Source organism: Monodelphis domestica, chromosome 7 (assembly GCF_027887165.1).
Source record: "Monodelphis domestica isolate mMonDom1 chromosome 7, mMonDom1.pri, whole genome shotgun sequence".
NCBI classification, from domain to species: domain Eukaryota; kingdom Metazoa; phylum Chordata; class Mammalia; order Didelphimorphia; family Didelphidae; genus Monodelphis; species Monodelphis domestica.
This window is the reverse complement of record NC_077233.1, coordinates 25,395,825-25,423,800: the sequence shown is the minus strand read 5'-3', so window position 1 is coordinate 25,423,800 and position 27,976 is coordinate 25,395,825. Positions and strand designations below refer to the sequence as shown.

The 27,976-nt window shown below is 38.1% G+C and overlaps 1 protein-coding gene across 1 annotated transcript; it reads right to left on the bottom strand.

Annotated features, from left to right (window-relative positions):
* Positions 1-1,593: 1,593 nt before the first annotated feature.
* SNTN (sentan, cilia apical structure protein) lies at positions 1,594-26,822 on the bottom strand. The gene is made up of 4 exons (XM_007500018.3): positions 26,653-26,822; positions 25,956-25,990; positions 11,061-11,200; positions 1,594-6,682 (listed from the first exon to the last, which is right to left on the bottom strand). The coding sequence occupies exons 1-4, from the start codon at positions 26,760-26,762 to the stop codon at positions 6,524-6,526; spliced, it is 444 nt and encodes a 147-aa protein (XP_007500080.1). The 5' UTR covers positions 26,763-26,822; the 3' UTR covers positions 1,594-6,523.
* Between the last annotated feature and the right edge of the window lie 1,154 nt (positions 26,823-27,976).

The window sequence follows — 27,976 nt, the reverse complement described above, 5'->3', positions numbered from 1 at the left end:
GGCCCCGAGTTACTATAAGAGCTTCCAAAACTGCTCCTGACATTAATAATAAAAACATATAAGAGCTGATATTTATAAAGCATTTTGAGGCTTGTAAAAACACTTCATATATGATCTCATTTGATCCTCAGAAAAAACTGTGGCAAATGCTAATATTATCTGAATATTATTTTCTGGATAAGGGAACTGAGGCTCTAAGAGAGGTTAAATAACTTGTCAATGATAGCTAGGTGGTACAGTGGAGGGAATGCTGGGCCTGAAGTCAGGAAGATTCATCTTCCCAAGGTCAAATCCTGCCTCAGACACTTATTAGTGTATGACTTTGGACAAGTTACAACCCTGTTTGCCTCAGTTCTTCATCTGTAAAAAATGAGATGGAGAAGGAAATGGCAAACCACTCCAGTGCCTTTGCCAAGAAACCTCAAACAGGGTGCCAAAGAGTCAGACATAACTGAAAAATGACTGAATAGCAACAACACATATTGACAAAAAATGTCAAACAGCATGTAAGTATCTTGACTGGAATTTAAAACTCCGTCTTACTGATTCCAAGTACAGCTTACTATTAGACCTTGTTAGTTATCCTTTGTCCCATTTTGTAAGGATATTTAAGTGACATTACTAAAGAAATGGGGCATAATACAGAAGTTTCATCTCTGACACATACTGACTCAATAACCCTAGGCAATAATCTCTCTGTGCCGGAGACCACACAATGCAAATGCACACATGTGCCCCAAAATATTCCCAAGTCTGGACAGAACCAGATTAAAATATAATTGTGAAATATTTAGCAAAATACAAATAAAACATAATATTAATATATGGTTTACTAAATCAATATGTGGCCCATTGGGATCTTTATATATGGTTTACATGGTACCCATTTCTATTTGAGTTGGGACACCACTGCCCTAGAGTAACTTTAAAGACTGTTGACCTGTCATAGGGTAGAAGGAATTCTTCAGTGGGGGCTCCCTACCCAAATGACATCATAGGTCCATTGCTTATGCCAGTAATGGTGAACCTTTTAGAGAGAGAGTGCCAGGTCCCACCTTTTCCCTCCCAGAGCACTTGTTATGCCCCTCCCCCCACTGAGTACTAGGCATGCCTCCCCTTCCCCCCTTTACCCAATACAGGGGAGGGAGAAAGTGCTCCCATTAGGCTGCTGAATGGAAGGGTGGGTGAAATGAGAAATGTCTTCAGCAAGTTTGGGAGAGGGGAAGGGGAGTGGTCTGAAGGCTCTACTCCCCACTACTTCTGCTGCCTGTGAGCCATCCACCTTCCCTGCTGTGCCCTCCTAATGGGGTGCCGGGCAGAGGGGCCTGTGAAGTGAAAAAAATGTCATCAGGCATGGTGGAGAGGATGAGGGAAATAGTTCCACCCAAGTCCTTCTGCCTTTCTAGTAAAAACTGGTTGGGGGGAGGGGAGTGTCCTCATTCTCTGTGGATCATCTTTGGCACCCATGCCATAGGTTTGCCATCACTGGCCTATGCCAATTAAAATGACATAGTTATATGATGAAAAATGTGCTGATTCAAGTGTAGCAATGAAAAAAAAAAGAGTAGAGAATCTGGAGACAGAGAACATGGGTTCAAGTTTTGCCTTTGATGTTTATTACTATTGTCACTTTAGACAAATCAATAACTCCTCTGGGTCTTGGTATCTTTAATTGTCAGATGGAATCAATGGCCATGAAGGTTCCTTCTAGCTTCTTCGAGCATTGAGGTAAACATCCAGGATCCTTAGAATAATAGAGTGTAGAATAGTAGAATAGTAGAATAGAATAATAGAATAATCCTTAGAATGTCGGAGTGTGAAAGAATATTTGTTTCTGCCACTTTCTTGGCATCTCATCTTTACTTCTTTTTCATTCTAATACATTCTGCCTGTCTGGTTTCAGTATCAAGACAGGACAGGACTTAGACTGGGTAAATCATCTAAACTCCTTAGGCTTCAGTTTCTTCATCTGTAAAACGAGGAGTTGGAATGAATGGCTTAGTATCAGAGATCCAAGATTCAGAGTCAAAAAGCATATTAGAGATGGACCAACTGGTCCATTTGTCTCATCTTATAATGGAGAAAATGGAGGCCTAGAATGGATAAATGACTTGCCTAAGGCCTCCATTCCTCTCCATGAGCTAGGAAGTTGTTGAATTGGGATTACATCCCACTGTGGTGTTATCTGAGTTCTTAATGCCTAGTTCTACATTCTCTGAAGAGTGAGCCCACAGAAATGTCTCCTATGTCATTGTTATTAAGTCATTTCAGCCATGTCTGACTCTTTGTGACCTCATTTGGGGTTTCCTTGGCAGAGATACTCTCGTGGTTTGCCATTTCATTTTCCAACTCATTTTACAGAGGAGTAAACTGGGGCCAAGAAGTTTAAGTGACTTGTCCAGGGTCACACAGCTAGTAAGTGTCTGAAGCTGGATTTAAATTTGTGTCTTCCTGACTCCAGGCCGAGCATTATATCCATTGCCCACTTTCTTGGCATCTCATCTTTACTTCTTTTTCATTCTAATACATTCTGCCTGTCTGGTTTCAGTATCAAGACAGGACAGGACTTAGACTGGGTAAATCATCTAAACTCCTTAGGCTTCAGTTTCTTCATTTGTAAAACGAGGAGTTGGAATGAATGGCTTCGGAGAACCTGTAGGACACTAGGCTCCTGATCCTGTCACACTCTCTAATGCTCAGTTTCTTTGTCTATAAAATGAGGAAGTTGGACTACAGGCTTTCTGAGGACCCTTCTACTTCTAAATTTAGAATTATAAAAACAGAACATTAGCACCTAGAGGGCATAGGCTGTCTTACTTTTATATTTATATCTCCAGGGCTGGCTCAACAGATGGCAGCTAATACATGCTTGCTGGTTAATTGATAAATTAAATTAAAAATGACTTACTTAAATTAACTTTTAATTAAATTAATTAAGAATTAAATCTAAATGGCTGGCCAAAGTCTGAATGATCCAATCAATTAATCAGTAAACTTTTATTAAGTACCTATTATGTGCCAGGCACTGTGCTAATATCTGGGTATACCCAATAGGCAAAAGATAGTCCTTGCTCTCAAGAAACTTCCAAACCAATGGGAGAAGTAGCCTGCAAAGAAATATATACAAAGCAAGCTGTAGGGGGGCAGCTGGGTATCTCAGTGGATTGAGAGCCAGACCAAGAGACAGGAGGTCCTGGGTTCAAATTTGGCCTCAGATACTTCCTAGCTATGTGATCCTGGGCAAGTCACTCAACCTCGATTGCCTAGTCCATACCACTCTTCTACCTTAGAACCAATACACAGTACTGATTCTAAGATGGAAGGTAAGAAGGGTTTAAAAAACAAAAACAAAAACAAAGCAAGCTATATACAGGACAAATAGAAAATAATTAAAAGAGGGATAGTGTTGGAATTCATAGGGATTGGGGCAGGCTTCCTGTAAATGGTGGAATTTTAGGAACCTCTTTTAAACTGTACTGAGAATTCTCAACACTGAAACTCTGGGCATCACAAAGCCTCCTTGTGCTCAGTGGCACAGAAGGGGACTTTATCAACAGGCTGCTGCCTGCCTTTCTCTTTCTCCCTGCCCTCATTTCTCCCTCCCCTTCTCATCATTTCTTTTTAAAAGACTATTTAAAGCTCAAATCATGATCTCATACTTAGACCCGTCTTGAGACCAAAAAAGAAAGAAAATTAGGGGGTTGTAAAACCAGTCCCGGTTTTGTCAAGCTCTCACAATTACAAGGATGCTCCAGGCCCATCTGCAGGAAAGCTGGGCTATGTGCAATTACAAGAGAGATTTCTTGATCAGATTGACATCTGGACTTTGGCTGAGGGTGTGCCTCATTTTACACAGGGAAGATGTAAAGGGACCACTGTGATGTCCAAGGAGGGAGGTGGGGGTAGAAAATCCTGGGGAGACAACAGACCTAGCTTCTTAGCTCTGTGTGACCTTGGAAAAATGATATTATTAGTTACCTCATTTGTAAAATGATGGGGGATAGACTAGATGATCTCTAAGGTTTTCAGGAGATATTCTCATGTTAAGTTTTTGATGCTGACTTGTCATCTGTCAAACATTACTTCAGATAACTGAGATAGGCTTATACTGAATTATTTACACATTTTTTTTCTCATTTGTGGTCAAAGGAATTTTTTTTTTAATTCTGAATTTAGACCCCAGATAATGGGCATTTAAGCACATACACACATACTGAAATATCCATAAGTATGTATATGAATATATTATATGAAATGATTACAATAGCCTCCAGTAATGTCAAACTTAAATAGAAATAGGGCCACTAATCTGTAATAAGGATGCCCATGGGCTGCATATTGATTTAGTTTTAAAGTATAATGCTATCTATGTTTTAGGGTGGTTTACTTATTCTGTTAGATATTTTCCCATTACATTTTAATCTGGTTCCTGCAGCACTCTGAAGTGTTGGGGGCATTTGGCATTTGACAGCTTTGTTCTACACAACTGCCAAATTAAAATTACTCTTCCTATCCATTTGACTATGTCTATCCCTTGCTCAAGACTTTCCAGTTCCTCCCTATTGCCTTTAGGATAATCTGTAAACCCTCTAACTTTGTTATTTAGAGACCTTCATAATCTGGCTTTAGCCTATGCTTTTTTTTTAATTTTTCTCTTCTTCATGTTTTCCATGTCCCAGCCAGATTAGCCTTTTTTTGCTTTTTCCTGAGTATTGCCTTGCATTTTCCATTACTGTCCTTTGCATAGTCCATCCTCCAGGACTCTTTCTTTACTTCTTCCATTCAGAATTCCCTTCCAACTTCTATTCTGGTTGCACACTATAGGCTGTGGTGGTGAACCTATGGCATTCACGCCAGAGAGGGCACTCAGAGCCCTCTTTGTGGGCACACTGGCCATTGCCCGAGCTCAGTTTGCTAGTTTGTTACTAGAAAGCTAGAGAGATGCAGGACTGGGCTGCTCCCTACCCCTTCTCCACACTTGCCTGATGACATTTCTCACATCACCCAGGTTTTCCATCAAGTTTTTCTTCCCTCTTCAATCAAATTTCTTTTTGTGTCCTATGGAAGCCAGTACTGCTAGAATGCATGCTTCTTGAATCTTGTGATTGTTTTTCATTTTATCTCTGCATCCCTCCTCCAACACAAAAGAGTGTTTTGCATACAGCAAGCACTTCACCAAAGCTTATTGAATGAATGAAATATTTTGTAGGTTCTTAACTATGTATCTATTATATCCATTAACTCTCCCTTCCCCCAGTATATGTAATACAAGATTTTTGTGATTAAGAATTATTTAATGTTCATTCCCCCCCCCCCCCTTGTAGCACTGGGATCCCACAGTCTGTGGAGTACATATAATGCTTAATAAATGTTTGTTGTTGTTTTATTCTATTTTTTGGAGCCACTGCTTTCATTAAACAACAAAAGCAATAAAATAAAAACAGGCTAATAACTAAAGACTCAATTTCACAAAAGACAGTTTTCACAATAAAAGTATATCCTGTATTACATAAGTCATTTCCTCTCTTTTGGGGGTGGTGGTGGAGGGAGGGACACTGTAACTGCCTGGTTAACTAAATTGTATAGAAAGTTGGTCAAGATAGTCCAGATTTAAAGGAAATAAAACTTCACAATTATTTTGGGTCTGAATTATTCAGAATTGCTAATGACAAGTCAAATAAACTAGATTTTTAAACCTCTTTTCACCCCTTTCTCTTTTGAGCTATACAGACATGATCTCTGACTCTAAGCTGGAAACTGGATCAATCCTATAAATCTCTTAGTGCCATTTAATAAGATAATACAAATCAGAATTTAATGTAACTTCTGGGAAGTTAGGGAATCTAGGGATAACAGTTTAATGTCCCAGAGGCTCAGCTACTTTCTGCTATCATTTGGATACATTTCTGCACCAGAACATAGAGTAATGAGGAACCTGAACTCAGAGCCTTTACTAGCCTATGGTGACAAGGGCTTTCTCTTCTGTACTACCAATAGCCATGGCTTTAGGTGAAGCCTAGGTGGAGATATTTCTAGTTGTACCCTTAATCGTTCTAGCAAAGAAGGCTCACATGCTGAGAGCTCTGAGTTCTTCTGGTCGGCCCTCTGATTTTACAGGAAAGAAAATCAAATTCCAGAGAGATTAGATGATTGGCCTTAGGCTACACAGGTAGTAAGAGGCAGAGAAAGGATTTGAACTTGGCTCCTCTGACTCCAAATCTAGTCCTGTTTCCCTTTGACCCAGGAGAGACTAACTTAAAATAAAGTACTGGAATGGTATCCACTTGGTATAAAGGTCAATTTCAGACTTCCACCATTAAAGGGAGAAAGAAGTGATGGAACACTGGGGATATGAGAGATTGGATCTGATATGTAACAAAACTGCCCCCATCAGGAGTTTTTTGTTTTTATAATGGGCTTTACATCTTTGACAAGTTTGCAATTGCTCAAAAACAAGGTGGCAGCACCCTTAACCACCACCTGCCACTGACTGGATGTTCTCTAGCCATTCTGACATGCCATTTCACTTGGTGACTTTTGGTGTCCAGATTTCTTGGAGCAGATCTGACATCAGGGTAACACTTAAGAGTAAGATCATGAAATCTTCAAAACCCAGTTTACTCTCTGTTTGCTCCTCAAACTCTGAAAGGATCTCTTTGTACTTGGGTTTGTTTTCTTGACCCTGTGAGAATAGTAAAAAAAAAAAATACCTTAGCGTTAATGTCCAGTGTTTGTAGGTTTTCCTAGATTCTCCATTAAAAAAAAATTAATCAGTTTGGTTGTAAGACCATTGCCTACAAAGCACTCATATTGTTCTGCATTTCTGGGTTCAAGAATTGGTTTTTTTCCCACTCCACGTTTTACTCCCCATCTAATAAGATTGCCCAGAACTATGAAATATAATTGCCAAGAGAAAATATATGTGCTTTGGAAGACCTTCCACATTCAATTCACTCATAAATCAAATTCAAACACACAGTTCACATAAACAGAAAGATTGAAGGTACAAATATGAATCACAATATTAATGGAGGGCCTCTTCGGATCAGACTACAACTCATGAATAATCTTTCCTGCTAACACTGCAAACATTCAGGTCACTCCGCTTAGTATCTTAGCAATTTACATTCACATTTATCATCTTCAGCTTAATCACCAAATGCTCACACACATGCTAATTGTCAAAAACAATCACGATAATAATGGAAAAATATCTCCTGAAATCCCTTGGAGAGAATACGACTTCGGTACCCAGGGCAAAGCCTTGTTTCTTGATTCCAATCAGTGGTCAGACCATTGTAAATCTACTTCTACATATTTTCCTCATTTGCCCTCTTCTCTCCAGTCATATTCTAAATTCTAGACAAGCTGCTTTGCTTGCTGTTCCCTCTATGATTTCCCATCTCTTCTTCCCACTTGCCCAGACTTTTCTGCATACCTAATATGTCCTCTCTCTTCAGCACCACCACCTCTTGGATTTCCTAGCTCCTTTGGATGCTCAGTTTAGATGATACTTCTTACTCAAGGCCTTTCCTCACTCCTCAGTTATCATTATTTTCATGTGATTACTGTCTTGTTTTGCTTATATTTGATATTTACCTATTTGGATTTAATAGTAAAATTTTTGAGGGCAGGAATTATTTTATTTTGTAAGGTCAGTGCTTTGTAGTCAGCTGATGCTTAATAAATGCTTGCTGAATGAATGGATGAAATTGGCAATCATCTTTTTCTCTAAGGCCATGGTTCTCCTGAATAATGCAAAATTCTATGACTGAATTGGTCAGTCATATGGAGGTCAGTCAAATGGAGGCATGGTGTTTTTCTATACTATGCTAAAATATACTATAGGCTTGATAAAAAAAATACAGACAACCTTGTAAAAAAAAAAGTACAAAACATTGCAACAAAAAATTCAATCTGGTTCCTCAAAAGGCCAAGTCAGATTGTCTGCCTGATATGATTCAGATGATGTTTGGTTGAGTTTTTGACTGAACTGACAGGTATTTGGGCATTGTGTAGAAATGGTGGGTATTTCAAGCCGTGAGCCAGTGGGGTGCTCTACTCACCTGTCTGAGCAAAGCAGAATATCTTTTACACTTCCCTTAAGACCTGTTTTATGGAATTCTGTGGAGAGCTGAGTGAGGGATGATACATAGAGAAATGATAATTCCTGCTTTTTATAATTTTGTAAATTGTCATGTTTTATAGGAATATAGGATGGAAGGCAGGAAAGAAGGTGATTTACCAATGCCAATCTAAACTCATTTTTACATGAAGATGAGTGGTGGTGAATTGGATGGCATTTCTAGGGTCATTTGCCTCTAGGATTTAGTCCATAGGTAGTTCCTAATAGTCTATATTTCCTTGCACAAAGAAGACACTTATTTTCAGTTAAATAGGATATAACAAGGTATCTTAAACATTTTCAGCAGCATCATTTAGGAGCCACAGGAAAAGAGGGAACTCCTATTGTCCATTGAAGTAAAATTTTCTCATGCAAAAGGTAGGTCAAGCATAACAGGTAGCATCATTAAATTTAGGTCCAGATATTTTTGTTATATGAAACATGAGTGATTATGAACTTCCTTCTGCTTATCCTACACCAAGAACAGACTATCTAAAACTCCAAAGAATTTTGGGATTAGAAGGGTCCTCAGAAATCACTGAGTTTAACTCTTATCTAAACAGGAATTATCCTGGCATGACTGGCAAGTGACCATTCAGTTTCTGTATGAAGTTAGCCAAAGTACTTCTACCATTGGACTGCCCTAATCATTAGGAGGTCTTTCTTTATACTAAGCTCAAGTTTGCCTCTTTTCAACGTCCCTACATTAATCATAGAATCATAGGATTAGAAAAGGGACCTCAGAAGCCAACTAGTTCAATTCCCTCATTTGGCAGATGAGAAACATGAATAGATCCAAGAGAAGTTAAGTGATTTCCTCAAGGTTACAGAGGTAGTGTCAAAGGCAGGTGTTGTGTCAGTTCTCTGTTGGACATACTAGGCTATCTCACCTCCTTTTTCTGTTTTCTAGAACCAAGTAGAATAAGTACATGTTCCCCATGACAACCTGTCAAGTTATTGAAGAGTGCAATCATGTCTCCCTTATCTTCGCTTCTCCAGGTTAAACATTCCAAGTTCCTTCAAGTGATTCTCTTAAGATATTATTTCCAGGCCTCTCACCATCCTTGTTGTTTTCCTCTAGACATGCTCTAATTCAGGCATTCTCAAATTTTGTTGTCATTGTTGTTGTTCTGTACCCCTTGGGCAGTTTGGTGAATCCTATAGATTCCTTCTCAGAATAATGTTTTTTAAAAATATCTGAAAGAAACACTCAATGTCAATTAGTGAAAAATGAAAATGGATTTTTCCCCATCCAATTTCATGGATCCCTAGGTTAAGAGGGGTCTTTGATGCCATTTTATTTTAAACCTTCACCTTCCACATTAGAATCAATACTACATATTGGTTCCAAGGCAGAAGAGTGGTAAGGGTGAAGCAATTGGCATTAAGTGACTTGCCCAGGGCCATAAAGCTAAGAAGTGTCTGAAGCCAGATATGAATCCATTCTAAAATATCATTATCTTTTCTAAATTGTGGTGCCCAGAATAACAACAACAACAAAACAATTGCATGTATGGTCTGTCCAGAATGGATAACAATTAGACTATCTTGTTCATTATTCAAGTGCCACAATCTATATAAAGCCATTGCTAATCTCATCAAGTATTTGTAACCTCACTAAACTGTATTCTGTTTATTAAGTGTGAGTGTGTGTGTGTGTGTGTGTGTGTGTGTGTGTGTGTGTGTATGTATGTGTGTGTATGCCTCGATAGAATGTAGATAGGGCAGGGTCTGTTTCCTTTGAACCAACTGACTACTTGGTATATATCTTGAAAGTAATTATGTATAAATTGTCTTCCTCTTTAGAATTTAAGCTCATTTATGGCCAATATGCAAATTTATTTTGCTTGACTGTATATTTGTTTTTTTTATTTTTTATTTTTTTTTAAAACCCTTATCTTCCGTCTTGGAGTCAATACTGTGTATTGGCTCCAAGGCAGAAGAGTGGTAAGGGCTAGGCAATAGGGGTCAAGTGACTTGCCCAGGGTCACACAGCTGGGAAGTGTCTGAGGCTAGATTTGAACCCAGGACCTCCCATCTCTGCCCCTGAGAAGGCATTTGTGGAGGTTGGGGGAGAGCCTGACAGGAAAGTTTATTCCTTTGTTTTTACTTAGGTTTTATACTTTGGTTCTATTATTTCTTCTACTTCAAGAGATTACCAATAAATCTTATAAAATATAATACTTGGAGTTATTGGATATTAATTTAAATCATACACCAGCAACTTCATAAATAATTAATTGATTATTCTGAATGGTATTTGCTACTTAATGCATCCTAAGTTCATCATCTCTTATTCAGTCATCATGTCATATTATTCATGGATATTGAGGATGTATTCCTGTACAATGTCCAATTCTTTATCACTATGACCATCCTTTCTACATTCTGAGCTTGGGCAGTTGATTTTTTGAATCCAAATATAAGTCTCTAAAATTATTCCAATTAAATTTCATCTTGCTAAATTCCACTAATGATGCTTGTCTTATTTCTAAATAGTTCCTGATTAAATTTATTGACCATCCCAATCTGTAACATTGCATCTCTAAAGAGAGTGATGAATACCAATAAGGCTACCCATATAACTGCCTTCTTTCATAGTCTCTTATTTTAATAAGTCTCTAATGGTTTGACAGATTATCATGGAAGTGGCCTACCATGGCTCCCTGGAAACAGACAACCCACTGGATCCAGAATTAAGTAAAAATTTAAAGGGCAAATATTAAAAGACATCCTTTAAGGAAAACCATGGAAAGATACTGCTGTCTACTATGATGCAAAGTTTATGTTAAAGTAGTTATTATTTTGACTCTCTTGCTAGACATAGTTTCTGTGAGGCAAAAGAAAAGTAAACCTTGATTTAAGATAGTGACTGTCTCTCTAGCAATGCCATATTTGTGACTCTGACACAGCCCGTATACTTTAATCTCCTTACCTGGATGAAATTCATAAATTGGGTCTGCAGTAAGTTTTTCGCAACAGCTTTACTGAGTTTACCATCTGGGTCAGAAGAGTTATTATAAATCAGAGCTGCAGTAGCAAAGGCTTTCTCCAGGTCTGAGCTCTTCCCCAGAGCTACAAGAGATTACATGCAAAGCTGTGTTACATGATGGAAAATGAGATCCTAGAGAAACAAAAGTTATGTCTTTTCCCCCCCTCTCCTTACTGCTTTTATTTTTCTCTTTTCCTCTTACAGTATTTTTCTCAATTACATGTAAATTTTTGGCATTCCTTAAAAAATGTTTTAAAATCTTTCCCTCCTTCCCTTGTCTTCTACTTCCTTAAGAAAGTAAGCCATTCGACATAGATTATACATGTGCAATCATGCAAAACACAATTCCATATTAGTCATTTTACAAAAGAAAATACATACCAAAAAAGCCCAAGAAAAATAAAGTAAAAAAAAAAGCATTCTTTGATCTGCATTCTGACTTCATCATCGGAGAAATTTGTTATAATCCTCCCACTCCAAGTTTCCTGTTTTCCTTTTAATTTTGCCTGCATTGGTTTTTGCAAACTCTATTTAATTAATGCAATCAAAGTTATTCATTTTACATCCCAGAGTGCTCCCTAGCTCTTGTTTGGTTATATATTCTTCTCTTATCCATTGATATTACAGGTAAAAATTTCCACATTCTCCTAATTTACTTATTACTTTTTATGTCTAAAGCATACATTCATTTTGACTTTATCTTACTATATGGCATGAGATGTTGATCTATATCTAGTTTCGGCCAAACTCCTTTCTAGTTTGTCCTGGCAATTTTTGTCAGGTAGAGATTTCTTGTCCCAGAATCTTGCTTGAGTTTGTCAAACACTAGATTACTTTCGTTTCCTATTGTGTAGCATGTTTCTACACTCTCTTTCTTAGCCAGTACCAGTTTGTTTTAATAATTTCCTCTTTGAATACAGTTTGAGATCTGGTTCAGCTAGACTACTTTACATTTTAAAAAATAATACTCTTCATATTCTTGACCTTTGGTTCCTGCAGATGAATTTTTATTTTTTTTTCTAACTCTCTAAACTAATTTTTAAAATAGTTTGATTGGCACAGCACTGAATAAGTAAAATATTTTGGTGGGATCATCATTTTTAATTTATTGGCTTGACCCACCCATGAGCAATAGGCATTTCTCCAGTCATTTATATCTGCCTTTATTTGTGTGAAAAATGTTTTGAAATTATGTATAGATGGTCACCCAGTTTGCCTTGGCAGATAGACTCCCACATATTTTATACTGTCTACATTTATTTTAATTGGAATTTCTCTTTCTATATCTCCCTTCTGGACTTTGTTGGTAATATAAAACAATAGTAATGATTTAGTGACTTTATTTTTAATTCTGCAACTTTACTTAAAGTTATTATTTCAACTAGTTGATTCTCTAAGTATGCTATTATGTCATCTGCAAAGAATGGTAGTTTTGTTTTCTCATTGCCTATTTTTTTCCTTCAATTTTTTTCTTTTTTTTTTTTTTAACATAACTAGTATTTCTAGTATAATACTGAATAATGATAGTGATAATGTGCATCCTTGTTTCACTTCTGATCTCATTGGGATGGCTTCTAGCTTATTGTTATTACATGTAATGCTTGATGATATTTTTAGATACATATTAGTGATCATTTTAGGGAAAACTTCATTTATTCCTGATTTCTAGTGTTTTAAATAGGAATGATTATTATAGTCTGTCAAAAGTGTTTTCACTGTTGATATAATCATGTGATTTCTGTTTTATTATTGATATAGTCAATTATCCTGATAGTTTTTGTAATTCCTGATAGTTTTTGTAATATCAACTCAGTTCTGTGTTACTGATATAAATCCCACTTCCTCGTGGTATACGATTTTGGTGATATATTGCTGTAATTAATCTGGCTAATATTTTATTTAAACTTTTTGCATTAGCATTTATTAGGTAAGTTGGTCTATAGTTTTCTTTCTCTGTTTTTGCTCTTACTGGTTTAGAGATTGGCACCATATTTGTGTTGTAAAAGAAATTCGTCAAGACCTTGTATTTGCTTATTTTTTCAAATAATTCAGATGGTAATGGAATTTGTTGGATTTTTTAAATGTTTGGTGGAGTTCAGTTATGATTCCATCAAGTCCTGGGTTTTAATGGCTTGTTCAATTTCTCTTTTCAATATATGTCATTTTAGTATTTTATTTCATTTTTTGATAATTTGGGCAATTTTTATTCTTGCAAGTATTTATCCATTTTACTTAGATTATTAGATTTATTGGTATGTAATGGATAAAAAAGCATCTAATAATTGCTATAAATTTCTCTTCATTCGTGATTAATTTTTTTCTCTTCTGATACTGATAATTTGGTTTTCTTTTTTTATAATCAAATTAATCAATAGTCTATCTATTTCATTGTTCCTTAAAAATAAAAATCAGCTCATAGTTTTACTCAGTGGTTTTTCTTTCAATTTTATTAATCCCTTCTTTGATTTTTAGGTTTTTAAATTGGTATTTCATTGGAGATTTTTAGTTTGTTCTTTTTTTCAGTTTCTTTTAGTTGCATACCGAATTCATTGATCTGCTTTCTCCCCTCTACCCCTCCATTTTATTGCTATAAATGGTTCTATGCATTTCTATGCTATAAATGTTCTATGCTATAAATGGAGCTATGCATTCCCTCCCCCCCCCCCCCAAAATGCTTCTTTGGCCTCATCTCAGAAATTTTAGTATGTTGTATAATTTTTGTCATTATCTTCAATGAAATTATTGTTTCTATATTTTTCTTTGATCCCCTCATTCTTTGGGATTAAATTATTTAGTTATCAATGAATTTTTAATCAATGTTTCCATGACTCTTTATTAAATGTAATTATTGTGTTCTTATCTAAAGGATGCATTTGATATTCTTTTTTCCCTCCATTTCTTTTTGAGATTTTTATGCCCTAATATATGGTCAATTTTTGTGAAGGTGCCATATACAGCTGAGAAAAACATATATTCTTTTTTGCTTCCATTAATTTTTCTCCATAGGTTGATCATAAATTACTTTTCTAAAATACTATTCCTCTCCTTAACTTCTTTCTTGATTATTTTATGCTCATGGTCATTTCATTGTAAGAATAGTAAATTGAGTTCCCCACCCCCCACTAATATTTTATTTTATTTTTCCTTTTTAAACTAATTTACTTTTAGATATATTATGTTTAATATTGATATTATTTCATTGCTTCTGTTACCCATTAGCACAATGTAGTTTCCCTGATTATCTCTCTTAATTAGATCTTTACTGTTTTTAGACTTTTTAATGTTTTTTACTTTTGCCTTACCTGAGATCATTATTTTTACCTCTGCTTCTTTTTTAACCTCAGCTAAAGTATAATAGATTTTGCTTCAGTCCCATATTTTTATTTTGTGTGTCTTTGTTTCAAATGTGTTTCTTATAAATGACAATAAATGACTGCTTTTTAATCCATTCTGTTCTTTCCTCAGTTTTAAGGGTGAGTTCATCCTATTTCCATTTGCAATTATAATTACTAACTGTGGCTTTCCCTTCATCCTATTTCTTCCTCCCTCTCTTTCTGTCTCTTTCTGTCTCTCTCTGTCTCTGTCTCTCTTCTCTTTGTCACTTCTATTTATATCTCTTTCCTTTTCCATGTCCCTCCTCAAAAATTTATTTTGCTTCTGACCACTGCTTCCCAAATCTATCCTTCCTTCTATTGGCACACCTTTCCTGCTTTTATCGCCTTCCCTTCTTACTTCCCTGTAAGGTAAGATAGTTTTCTATCCCCAACTATTTTTGTTATTCCTTCTTTGATGAGAATAAAATGTGTTTCCTGCTACCCCATCTTTCTCTCCACTTTTTTGCCTTTTTGATACGAGATAATTAAGAGCTATTTTTTTTCTAAAGAAGTTGGGGAAGGGATGTGGGTGTGATGTAGTAAGGGTATGGTTTCCTGGGAAATAATGTGTGCTGGACCGGTCTTTTATTAGTTCTTTGTAGTTCACTTGAGGAGCATGAGTGGGGCACAGTGTTGGGAAACTTTTACTGACTCCTACCATACAAACTGGCACTTTATGAATGGCTGATGGGAAAGCAATGCCATTGATGTATGAATTAACCAAATAATAAATGATCACTTATTAAGTGCCTACTATATGCCAGGCATTGGAATATATGTTGGGGATTTAAGAGACAGAATGAAACAATTTTTGTACTCAAGGAGCTGAGGAGGACATATATAAAACAAGTATAAATAGAATAAATACCAACAAAGAAAAAAATGGTAAATATATTAGAATGTCAGTTCCTTGAGATTAGGGCCCATCTTACTTTTTCATTTGTATCCTCAGCATTTAGCAGTTTTTTACACACAGTACTCTCTTAATAAATTTTCATTTGTTCATTCATTCAATAATTCATTCATACAAAGCTGTTTGCTGAGGGGGTTGGGAGTAAGGAATGAAAATCCCAAAAGAAAGGACAACAGGATTCAATCCTAGGTGTTCCTGCTCCAAATCCTGGGCTCTTATCACTGCATTAAGCGATCTCTTTTTCTCCTTATAGTATAATCATTGTGATGCCCTGCGTGGCATATTATGGTGGCAGAGAATGGGTGCGCCAGGCTGACACTGCTTACATCTGGTATCTGGTAGCTGCAGCTTCAGAATGCCTGGATTTTAGTTTGGACCTTATTCCCTTGTGCCATCATTGTGGTTATCTGTGCTTGTTCAGGGTCATGTCAGGCTGCTGTGCAGCTTGTCCATGGCAAGCATTCCTGTTGGGGAATGACGAAAAGATCTAAGCTAGAGTTTGAGTCAGCCCAGTAGTGTCAGCTAGAATTGGTACAATGGAAAAGAACTCTGGATTGGGAGAGGCAGAGGAAGTGGGTGGAAATCTCAATTGCTTCCCTGACTGACTGTGTGCCTTGGGGCGGATCACTTAATTTCTCTGGCCTCAGATTGCTCATCTATAACATGATGAGATTGAATTCAACATCCTCTACTATTCTGGCTGGCTGAAAGTCTATGATGGTCTTTGTGACTCTGCACAAGTAACATATCTAGGCCTCCATTTGCTATCTGTAAAATCAAAGATGAGACTTGATGGCTTCTAAGGTTTTTTGTGACCCAGTACAAATCCCATCACCTTTGTGGGGCTGCATTATATCTATGAAAATGGCCTCCATGCTCTTGTCTTGCACTAAATCTCTGATGATAATGTCTCATTTGTGTAGCATAGCACCCAGCATTAGGCCTCCTTGGCATTACTGCCTCACTTTTAACCTCCACGTGCAATGAAGCCACTGGTTAATTGCTCTCTCTGTTGCTGTTCTTCAGCTAGCTTCAATTCATTCACTTCAAAAATTTTTTTAGAAAATTACACGCAAAGTTATTTATTCTATCAGGGGGTAAAAATTAAAATTAATAGCCAGCACTCTAAGTATTATATTTAATCATATTTATTAAATATTTATCTTGAAGTATAAGGAAGGAAGGCTAGCAAAAACCAAAAGCTGCTCCTCCCTCTTCCACCATGGAACCAGAGAGACCTGGTGGGCAGAAACAGAAACTCAAAACTCCCTCCAGGTATGGAGACCCACAGACAGGAAAAGGAAAAGGGGATTGTGGGAAATGTAGTCTCTAGGGTTCAAGATTCTAAATCAACACAAGGGTCTTTGGTAACTCCATTAGTGTGATTTGTAGAATAATTAGTGACTGATAATTGGAGAGAATTTCCTCAGTGAATGTGATTTGCCATTTTCTTCTCCAGCTCATTTTATAATTAGAAAACTCAGGCAAATAGGGTAAAGTGACTTGCCCAGGGTCACACATCCAGAACGCAAGTGGATAAGTCTTTCTGACTTCAGGCCTACCACTCCACCCACTGTGTCTCCTAGCTGCCCCATACAATTTATATCTACATATAGGATATAGATGATTACCTTCTTTACCTGCATACTCCTGCCTGTCTGAGTTTTTATGATACCTCACTTCCTGTTCTCTTGCTATCTGTTTGATTTTTCTTCAGGTTTACCTTCTGCTTCTTCCTCCATGTCATACCTACTAAGAAACTGGGTCGCCCCAGAATGTGTCTTGGCCCTTATCTCTTTTCATTATCTTGCCATGGACTCTCATCAACTCCCAGAGGTCCAATTATCAACCTTGTGCAGATGATTCTCACATCTGCCTGTCGAACCCTACTTTGGCTTCTCCATTTGCCTTTTGAACATCTCCAGCTGGATATCCCAGAGGCATCTCAAACTCAACATAGCCAAAATAGAACTTATTATATTTTCCCTCAAATGACCCCTTCTGAATTTTCCCATTACTGTCAAGGGTATTAATACGCTTCTAGTCACAGAGACTTGCAAGCTTGGCTCTTCACTCTCCCTACATAACCTGTTGTTAGATCTCGATCTCCACCTCCTTACAGATAGAGTTCATGATCTGGCAACAGATATATTTATGCACATGTGTGTGTGTATGTAAATATGGCATGTATATACCACCATTCACTTTTAACCCTGCTCCCGTGTTTCTTTTCCTTTCTCTATGTTCTGCCACAAAATTCCCATGATCCTAGGCCCAACATATCCACTCCCGTCCCTTGGCTATGTCCAGTGCACTTATTTTTGGGGTATGACATAATGAGTGACTTTATTTTGCTCCTAAAATGGACTGGGTTTGACAGGTGTATTTCTGAATTTATTAAGCAATACATTTCTGAATGCATTAATTAAGAAATATACCTGTCACTTAGTGCCTTCCAAAGGGGAAGAACTTGACTGTTCATGTGTTTAATTTTTAAACTTTTGTATGTATAGAATGCCAACAGTCTTGAGTCTGCCTGGCTGAGAGATGAGCTATGCTTTATAAATAGATCAGCCTTTAAGAAGCAGACAGCTCCAGGAAAAAAAAAAAACAACATCACCAACACTTCTTTGAGGTAAACATGCTCTCTCTAATTGGCCTAGCAAGCCTCTTGTTTTGACCTGTTTTTAGGACTGAGAAGGCTGGTTACTTTCATGTCACTAGCCAAGAATAATTAGGCAGCGATCTAAGACCTGAGCATGTTAGAACCTGAAAAGACCTTAGAGATCATAGATTTGCAATCCCTTATTTGCGAATAAGGAATATGAAATCTGGAGAAACTGACTTGCTCAAGTATTTCAGCTCCTGAACTTCTGATTAGGAGGCACCTTAAAGATCAACTTGTTCAATTCTTTCTTGTTATAGATGAGAACTGAGACTTGCAGAGATTAAAGGAATTGCTGAAGGTCATCAGATCATGGATTTAGAGCTATAAGGGTCCTAGAGACCTAGTTCCATCATTGGGTTCTATCAATAGAGCTGGAGAAACTGAGGGACTTGTCCAAACTTTCTTCGATTTTCCAGTGGATCTGTGATCTCATCATCTCCATAGTATAGAGATGAACTCTTTTATGCTTCACTATCCTGGGTTAATCAGGCAGTCAACAAGTACTAAGTGCTAGAGTCACAAAGAAAGGCAAAAGAGAATCCCATTCTCAAGGAGCTTGCAGTCTAACAGGGAAGACAACATGCAAATAGTTTCATACAAACAAGATAAATTGGAGATATTCTTCAGAAGTAAAGGACCAGCATTAAGGAGGACGAGGACAAGTTACTGATAGAAGGTGGGAGGTGACTCTTGTCTCTGTCTTCCCTCAAGTCCACAACAACATAGCTGCTCAACATGTTAATTTCTCTAGACATTTCGAGGGTACCAATTGAACACACAGGCGGTCCATTCAGGGGAGATGATATGGACAGGTATTTATAAGGAAGTATAAAATTTAGACAAAATAAATTTGAGATGGGCTAGGAAGGGAGGTTAGTAGAAGGTGGGGGATCATTTTGAGCTTGAGTTCTTCTTGAAGACAGTAAGGAATTTTATGAGATGGAGAAGTAATGAGAGTTGAGGAAGGGAAATGGTGATAAACATTTATATAGCACCTACTATGTGCCAGCTATTGTGCTAAGGGCTTTATAACAACTAGAGTAAAAGTTGTTATTATCTTAACTTATTAGTTGAGGAAAATGATACAAATAGAAGTTAAGTGACTTGCACAGGGTGTCACAACTAGTAAATGTCTGATGCCCAATATGAACTGAGGTTTTCCTGACTCCCAGTGTTGTATTCACTCACTACAACAACTACACTCTCTTCTCTGGAGATGAGAGATGGCCAGTACAAAAATCTCGAGATAATAGTTGGAGAGTCAAATGGGAGGACTAGCAAGAAGGCCAGTTTGGTAGAACTGCAGGGATTCATTTGAGAATCAGTTCTAGTAAGTGGGAGTATGAGAAATCAAACTTCAAGTTCTTGGTTCATGGTCAGGTGCTTTCCCAATACACCAACCATGTATGGAATTTTTGACCTCTTTAAACAAGGGAGAATAACCACATACATAGCAATATTGCTTTATTACCTATAGTAAATGGCTACTTGGGCTCCATGGAAATGCCTATTTGTCACAGCCCAGCCTTTTCTGTTAAGCTCTAAGCTCTAAGCAAACAGCAAAACAAAACAAAACAAAAAACAAAACAAAAACAAAAACAAAAACCAACCCTACCACCCTCCAAAACAACCTGAAACAGGACAATTTACAGCAGGCACAGAATACATCAAACTATCATTATGGAGAAGCAGCACCTCACTGCTATTCTCTTCCTCAGAGAAGTATTATTTATCTAATATCTAATGAAATAATCTAATGACTATAATCATTAGACAGCTAGAAAGCATGTTTACTCTATCCTTGAAATGAATTTGCAGAATATCAGTTGTTTTGGAGAGGTACTTCTAGAGTCTCTAAATAATTATTATTATTAAAAATTATTATAATTACTTAGATATATATTTTATATATGTATGTGGTATTTATAATATAAGTGATTATATATATTTAATGTTTATATATAAATATAAAAGTGTGACTTGTCCAACCCCCTAATAATATTAGAGTCAGATTGGATTCCAAGGGTGAGGAGCTTCTGTTCTGATCACCAATGCCTTCCAAGGTCCTGAAGCTGCACTTCCTGGATAGTTACATTTTCTGGTTTCCGAGTTCGAATTATGACTTCCATAAACTCAACAGCTTTTCTCTTAACACAAGATTGGCTAAATTTCCCATTGTTGAAAACAGAATTATCAAGAGTACTATGATATAAACACAAACAGGAACTGTATTGTTGCTATTCAGGAGCTACCTGACATATTGGAATTGACTGGCCCAATTTCTTGAGGGGTCATCAGAGGAGGTTGAGATGGGCATTCATACCATGGAGTCTGAATAGCATAAGTGGGCAGAATATTGGACTTTGAAGAAAGAAAGCTTGTGTTCCTTATACTTGACATGATTACTGTGGGATCTCAGGCAAGTTGTTTAGCCTCTATGGAACTCATCTGTGAAATGGGACTATGGGAATAATAATAGTGACAGTCTTATAGGACTATTAATATGAAGAAGGTAGATAGTGGACCTGTCTTTTAGCCATCTGAGGCCAAGGATTGCCTTTGTTTTTCTTTATATCTTTATATCTCCAGAACATAGTACAACACCTGTCCATAGTGAGCCCTTAACCAGTGCTTATTGAATAATTGATTGATTTCATGACTCTGTATTTATATCAAGGATGGCAGCTTGTATTGGTCAATGTAACTTATTCTCAAGTGTATAAATGGAGATTTTGAACCTTTGACTTAATTCCCCAGAAGTCCTTAGTATTTCCCAAAATTCCCTATAATCTCTCCTGCATCTCCATATCAGCACGATCATGTTATTGACATTTAATTGGCTGAAACTCCTTCCATGCACTCTTTGGCATGATGCAGCAATCAGTGGTGATGGTGGTAAGGTGGGGATTTTGAAAATGGCTTACCAGCCATGGGCACGTGGTTTTTATTTTGTATTTTTTTTATTCCTTGATTTATAATGATCATTCAATAAGCCTACTAAAAGATAATGTTTTTATTATTAGAGATTAAATTTTAATTTTTACACAAGTGATTTCTCTGGATTTATTCTGGTCTTCCATAGGTCTATCAGCTTTAAAATTCTTCTTTATTTTAACCCCCACTGACCCTGGTTCTCCACTCTGAAAGGGAATAATAGAAATTAGGGAAATCAACAGCCTACCTTTTATAACTCATTTTATACAAGAGGCCAACAAGCTTAAATGACTTGCCCAGAATCACATAGCTAGTAAGTGTCTGAGGCTGGATTTGAACTTGGGAGGATGAGTCTTCCTGACTTTAGGCTCAGCAGTTTATCCATTGTGCCACCTAACTGCCCATGTAAGGTATTGTAGAAACATATTTCTTGGCCTTCTCCCTTTCTCCCATTCTCTTCCATTCTCTTCCATTCTCTTCCATTCCAGTATTTGCTTTGTAAAAAATAGACTCGAATACAGGACTACAATTCCCACAAGCCTTTGCTCCACTTCCCCAAAATGCTTTGTAATCTCACGCAATTCTGAGGTGGGCCGAGATAGAGGAAGGTGGTGGCAAAGGTTTTTGGCGCTCTTCTCTCTTTTTGGACTTCCGTTTTGGAGCAGATGTGGCTCTTTCCATAATGTAGGTGAGGTCTTGTCTAGGCCTCTGGCCTAGGCACGTTTTCCTTATCCTGTATTTTCTTTAATCCTTAATCCTTAATAAACCTCAAAAAAATATTATACTCCTTGCAGAGAGAACTAATTTCTACCTGCCTCAGTCTCCCCTAAATTTTAACTGTTACAGCTTATTGCCGGGCACTGTGTTGGGTATATGGCATATACAAAGGCAAAAATGAAACCATATCTGTCTTCAAGGAGTTTACATTCTGCTGAGGGGGCAGATGGTAGTAAAGTATGCACATAGAAATTCTTTCATTTTAAATGTATAAGAGAGTGGACAGCTGGGTGGCTTAGTGGATTAAGAGCCAGGCCTAGAAATGGGAAGGTCCTGGGTTCAAATGTGGCCTCAGACACTTCCCAGCTGTGTGACCCTGGAAAAGTCACTTAGACCCCATTGCCTAGCCCTCACCACTCTTCTGCTTTAGAACCACTACACAGGATTGATTCTAAGATAGAATGTAAAGGTTTTAAAATAAAATAAAATAAATGTATAGGTGATTCAGAGTAGTCAAGTTCTAGGGTTCCCTGGAAGTAGGTGATGGATTCCCAATGCCATCTGTGCAGATAAAGCTGTGGATGCAGGAAACTGGAGAGATAGATCAGCCATTGGGGCACAGCCAGACGCCTTGTCTCACTACTTGATTGTCCTGAGTGACTAATGCTTTCACAGGACACTTGGGTTTGGGAAGATCAGCTTGAAAGGAGATACAAAAATTCCTTCCTTTGGTTCCAATTGCCTTCCTCATTATGACTTAGTCCCCCATGGCCTGAGAGCTTCTGCTGGGGGAAGGAAATTGGCAGAAATTGGATATAAAAGGCAAACTGCTAATTCAGTTTAGCAAATACACGCGAAAAGGGCCCACTATGTGCAGTGCTGGGGCACTTAGGTGGCAGAGTGGATAGAGATATGGGTCTGGAATCAGGAAGATCTGAGTTCAAATTCATTCTGGTACTAGTTGTGTGACCCTGGGCAAGTCAGTTAATCCTGTTTGCTTCAGTTTCCTCATCTACAAAATGAGTTGCAAAAGGAAATGGCAAACAGTTCTTGTATCTTTGTTAAGAAAACCCCAGATAGGGTCACAAAGAGTTGGGCACAACTGAAATGACTGAACAACAACAAAATATAGTGTGTGACACTAGTATGGCCTAGTGTAGAGTGGACTCAATTTGGAGTAGAGAAAACCTGGGTCCAACTCCCAGCAAGTCACTTAGCTCTTCTGTGCCCAGGCAATTGTTTAAATCTCTAAATTACAGGGGAGTCACTGATCTGCATAAGTAAATTGAGTTTCCATGCTGAAAGTTTCCTTTAAACCCACAGATATGGCGCCAAAAGGTACCATAGGTTTAACATATAGTAGGTGCCTAATAAATGCATGTTGATTTTCTGATGAATTCTTAGTGCTGTAGCTATAAGCACAGAAAAAATAAGTCCTGAGCTTTATGTGATGAGACATTTGCAAAGGTAACCATACAGAAATTAGACCTGTGATTCCACTGATATAGGGAACTCCCTGGTGAGGAAATTCCTTCTACAAAGGCAGAGGGCCCCTTCTCTGCCACTTTTAGTCTTAGAGAGTTGCTTATTGTGTGAAGAGGTTGAGAGATGTAGATAGAATTCAGTCCCCAAGGCTCATCTTACCCAGGAACTCATTTGCGTGCTTATGCTGAGTGAACACTGCGTGAAGGGAAGTGAAGTCACGTATGTGTGTGTGGGGGGATGGAGGGTAAAAGTTTTGTCTCTCTACTTCCCTGAACACACCTGGAGAGTGTGAGGATTAAATGAACTCTCCTCTGCCCAGTTTTAGATTTAATCACCAGAAGCATAAACACCCCATTCACACTTGAGTGGGGGAGGTCTGTGACCCATGTGTGAGATAGTGGGTGACAAACCAGAATCGACTGTCCTCTGGGCAGTCCTAAGCAAAGCTCTAGCTGTAATTGGTCCACATAAAATGGAAGGAAGGCACAGGAAGTGACGAAAAGGAAGGTCTTTAAAAATGCCAACAACTTCCTGTGAAAAGATCTTTGGAGGTCTTGATTTTGGAGAAGCTCTGACGGAGGATCTCAGACTGCTTCTATTTTCCTTAGAACTACCATGTGGAGTGAGTGAAAAAGATTGAGTCCTTTCCTGATTTTCTGAAGGAACTAGCCTCAGGAGAGGCCTCCCTTCTTGAGAGAGGCTTCCTGTATGCCTGGGTCCTCTGCTCAAGGCTGAGGCTCCTCCGCTAAGCAGTAATTAGCCTTGCCTGGGTCAGAACAGAATACTTAGTACTCGGCTAGGTATCTTACCCTATCCTCTCTCTGGGTTTCTTATCTTCACTCTTTTATATTTTATAAATAAATTGTTAAAATAAATCTCTTTGGAATTTGATGCTAAATTCCTGGCAACCCCACTCCTAAATAATCCAGTTCAACTTTTTATATTAACCCCTTACATTTCTAGCCCTTACAAGAGCCAGGCAGGAGAAGCCACATACGTGGTCAGTTAGGATAGATTAGGCTCAAATCTGCTTTCTCTATTTAATTGATTGTTAATAAAACTCTATGGAAAAGAAGAACCTGGAGTTATTGATATTGATTTCAATTTAACAGTGACTTGCTCAGGACTACACGGTCAACATGGGCTAGAAGTGGGACTTTTTCTGAAAGTTAGAAGGAAAGGAAATAAGCATCAATGAAGTACCTTCTGTGTGCCAGGCACTGTGCTAAGTGCTTTACAAATATTATTTCATTTGATCTTCATAACAACCCTAGGAGGTAGGTGTTATTATCATTCCCATTGTATAGTTGAGAAGAATAAGGCAGACGCAGGTTAAGTGAGTTGCCCATAGTCACAAAACTAACAAGTGTCTGAAGAAGAATTTGAACTCAGACTTTCCTGACTCCAGGTCCAGTACGTATCCCCTCTACCACCCAAGCACCTCCAATTATAAAGTGCGCAGGAAAGGTCACCAAAAAATGGCCTGACTGGAGTGATTCAGAGAGAGCTGGAGGTCACTTCGACTTTGAGATATTGGGGAAGAATTCAGGGAAGTATCTTGGATGAGGGGAAGAACGATAATAGACAAATATGGGGGAATGTGGATGCTGTTCAAGATATGGGAGGTATCAGACTGGAAGGACTAGAGGGATAACTACTTACTCTTAAAGATCAATTCCAGATACAGACAACTGCAGCCCCTTCTTGTGGGTTCAAATCTCGACACAATAATGAGGATTTTTGTGACAAGAAAGTTTGAGGCAAGTCTTATGGTATAGTATAAAGTACATTGGTTCTAAAGTCATGGAACATGAGTTCAAATCCTGCCTATGGGCAAGTTATCCAATTTTCTTGTGCTTCAGCTTCCTTTTCTGTTAATGGGGGGAGTTGGATCACATGGCCTCCAAAGTCCCTTCAAACAAGAGTTTATTATTTATTTATTAAAAAAAAAAAACAACTTACTTTCCATCTTGGAATCAATACTATGCATTGATTCCAAGGCAGAAGAGTGGTAAGGGCTAGGCATTGAAGGTTAAGTGACTTACCCAGGGTCACACAGGTGGGAAGTGTCTGAGGCCAAATTTGAACCCAGGACCTCCCATCTCTAGGCCTGGTTCTCAATCTACTGAGCTACCCAGCTTTCCCCCAAACAAGAGTTTAAAAGAACACCTTGAATTGAACTTGTTCCTCCTGCTGATCCAATGGAATGGGAATATAGTGCTCAGTCAATTCTTGATCATCCACAGTGACCCATTAGGAAAGCTTATCCACCTTTTCCTTACACAGTGATCTCCTCTAAGGAAATATCACCTGTAAAACTGGATTTTGAAGGCAGACATAAATGATTTGAGAGTTCCCTGCTCCAGTTAGGAATTGATTTCAAGAAATTCTGAAATTAAAGAATATTTGAACTGAAAGGGGCCAGAGAGATCTTTGAATTAAACTCATTTTTGGTATGTTTGAGGAAACTGAGGCCCAGAGTGGTCCAGTGACTTGCTAGGATCACACAACTAATGACAGGGAGAACCAGGACTGCCCCTAAGTTACCAGCCTCCCTTTCCTGGGCAGCTCTCTGGATTTGCTCAGGATCTCCCATGTAGCAAACCTGACAACATTGGCTCCAGATGCCACGTACCGTGGAGATGCACCCATGTGAATTACTCTAATTTCTGGCGTGGAAGCTTACTCTTTCAAGCCAGAGAAGATGTTTTATTAATCAGCCTTGCTTTCATCTCTCTGCATCTTACCTTTCACAGAAGAGAGCTGTTTGGATATCGGAATGCTGTCAATAAAAATGAAAGCAACGTTAGGGGGGATTTAAGAGAGGAATTACCATGAAAAATGAGACCCATCAATCAATTCCCATTTTCTTTCATGTAAACTCTGAGATAGTGACATGACCATCCCTAAGTTAATCTTTTTTAGCAAAAAACCCACAGAGCAGAACAGAAACAGCTCCCATTTCTTGAAGTCTGGCAAAGACAGTCCCCAAAAGGATAGAAGAAGGAAATAATTCCATTTTCTCCCACTGTGCAATCAATGGACATATTTTACATATTTGAATAGCCTGAAACAATTTCCCTTTGCTGTGGGTCACTGAGATGGCTTGTTTATCTTACAGTAGATTTTTTCTCTGGAAAATCATTATCAAAACTCTTCAGCTTCAAATATTTCCCAAGAGGTGAGTTACATTAACTTGGGTTAATCAGATCGTTCTCAGTTAATAGAGAGAAAAAGTTCTTTCTTCTTTTAAAAAAAAATTCTTTTTGAGGTCAGAACTGCAAGCTGGTTCTTGTGCTCTTTCAATTCAATTTAAAGGTGGATTACTCCTGTTAAAAGGCTCCAAGCTTGCAATCCATAAGCTTTGAGGCCTTTGACATTATTAAGTTTTGGTACTGGAGCAGCAGGCCAGAATGAAAATGGATGTCAAGCCAGACCACTGACCTTTTCAGCATCTTCGGAGGCACGGAGGTTGCCGTAGGGGATGCCGAAGGATGGGGTTCCCCTTTGGAGGGAGACTTTTGATCCTTGGTGCTCACAGTACAGCCACACATTCTCTAGTCTCTTGTTGTACTTCAGCATCCCTAAGCAACTGCAACTAGGGGAAGCCAACACTCTGCATGCCACAGAAGAATAGAGGATTGTGTAATGAGTCACTGATAATGTAACTTTAAAGCAATCTGAATAAACTCACAACCCACCAACTTGTGTAATAGATTAGGGGCAGTGTTGGAGACTAGTAGGATAACAGTGTTTGTCTGACAGTAGCATTAGAGATTATAAATGAGCTGGAGAAGAAAATGGCAAACCACTCCAGCATCTTTGCCAAGAAAATCCCACGGGGGGTCACTAAGAGTCTGACATGACTGAAATAACTGAACAACAACAAAAGTGTGCCTTGCACTTAATTTATAGTGGCACAGTGAGGTGTACTTGGATTTAAAGATGCGGGGAAACTCCCTCTCCAGATCAGGTGTAACGAATGGAGAGCTGGCTTTGGAGTTAGGAAGAACTGGGATCAAGTTCTATTTGGGACGTATATTGGCTGTACAGAGCACGCCAGAGCAGGCTCTGATCAGTGGGATAGAATCAATTATCAAATTTTCAATAGGAAAGTTTTTTTCAGTAATTTTTCAGTTGTGTCTGACTCTTCATGATCCTATTTGAGGTTTTCCTGGCAAAAACACTGGAATGGTTTGCCATTTTCCTCTGCAGTTCATTTTACAGATAAAGGAAATTGAGGCAAATGGGGTAAAGTGACTTGCCCAGGGTCACACAGCTAGTCTGTGGATGTGAGGCTGATGTGAACTCAGATGTTCCTGACTCAAGGCCTGCTACTCTATCCACTGAGCATCTAGTCCATAAAAGAGTAAAGGAACTGAAAGATCTCTATGACCTCAAATGGTTATTCTATGGAGGATTTGTGGAGAGATTTGGATGACAATCACACAGGATCAATCAGTCATTCAGTATACCTCTAATAAGCACCTGCTATGTGCCAGGCACTGTGCTAAGTGCTGGAGATACAAAGACAAAAGTGATTTCACAGAGTCCTTGCCCAGAAGTAACATGAATAGAGGAGATAATCTATACACAAAATATATGCAGAATATATTCAAAATGAATACAATGTTGTTATTTTTTTTCTTTTGGCAGGGGGAGTGAGTGCTAGCAGCTGGTAGAAAGGGATGAGAATATATGAAGAACTTGAGACCTACACAAATGGAGGGAGTACCCACCTCAGCCCTAATTTATTTTACTCCTCTTT

Bases quoted from the DNA above. Each gene is read 5' to 3' on its own strand.
- SNTN (XM_007500018.3), bottom strand. From the start codon at position 26,762: ATGTGTGGCTGTACTGTGAGCACCAAGGATCAAAAGTCTCCCTCCAAA. The intron at 11,201-25,955 runs GTAAGATGCAGA...AATCTCTTGTAG, and splicing joins ACAGCTCTCTTCTGTGAAAG to CTCTGGGGAAGAGCTCAGAC. The intron at 6,683-11,060 runs GTAAGGAGATTA...CTATTCTCACAG, and splicing joins AATTTATGAATTTCATCCAG to GGTCAAGAAAACAAACCCAA.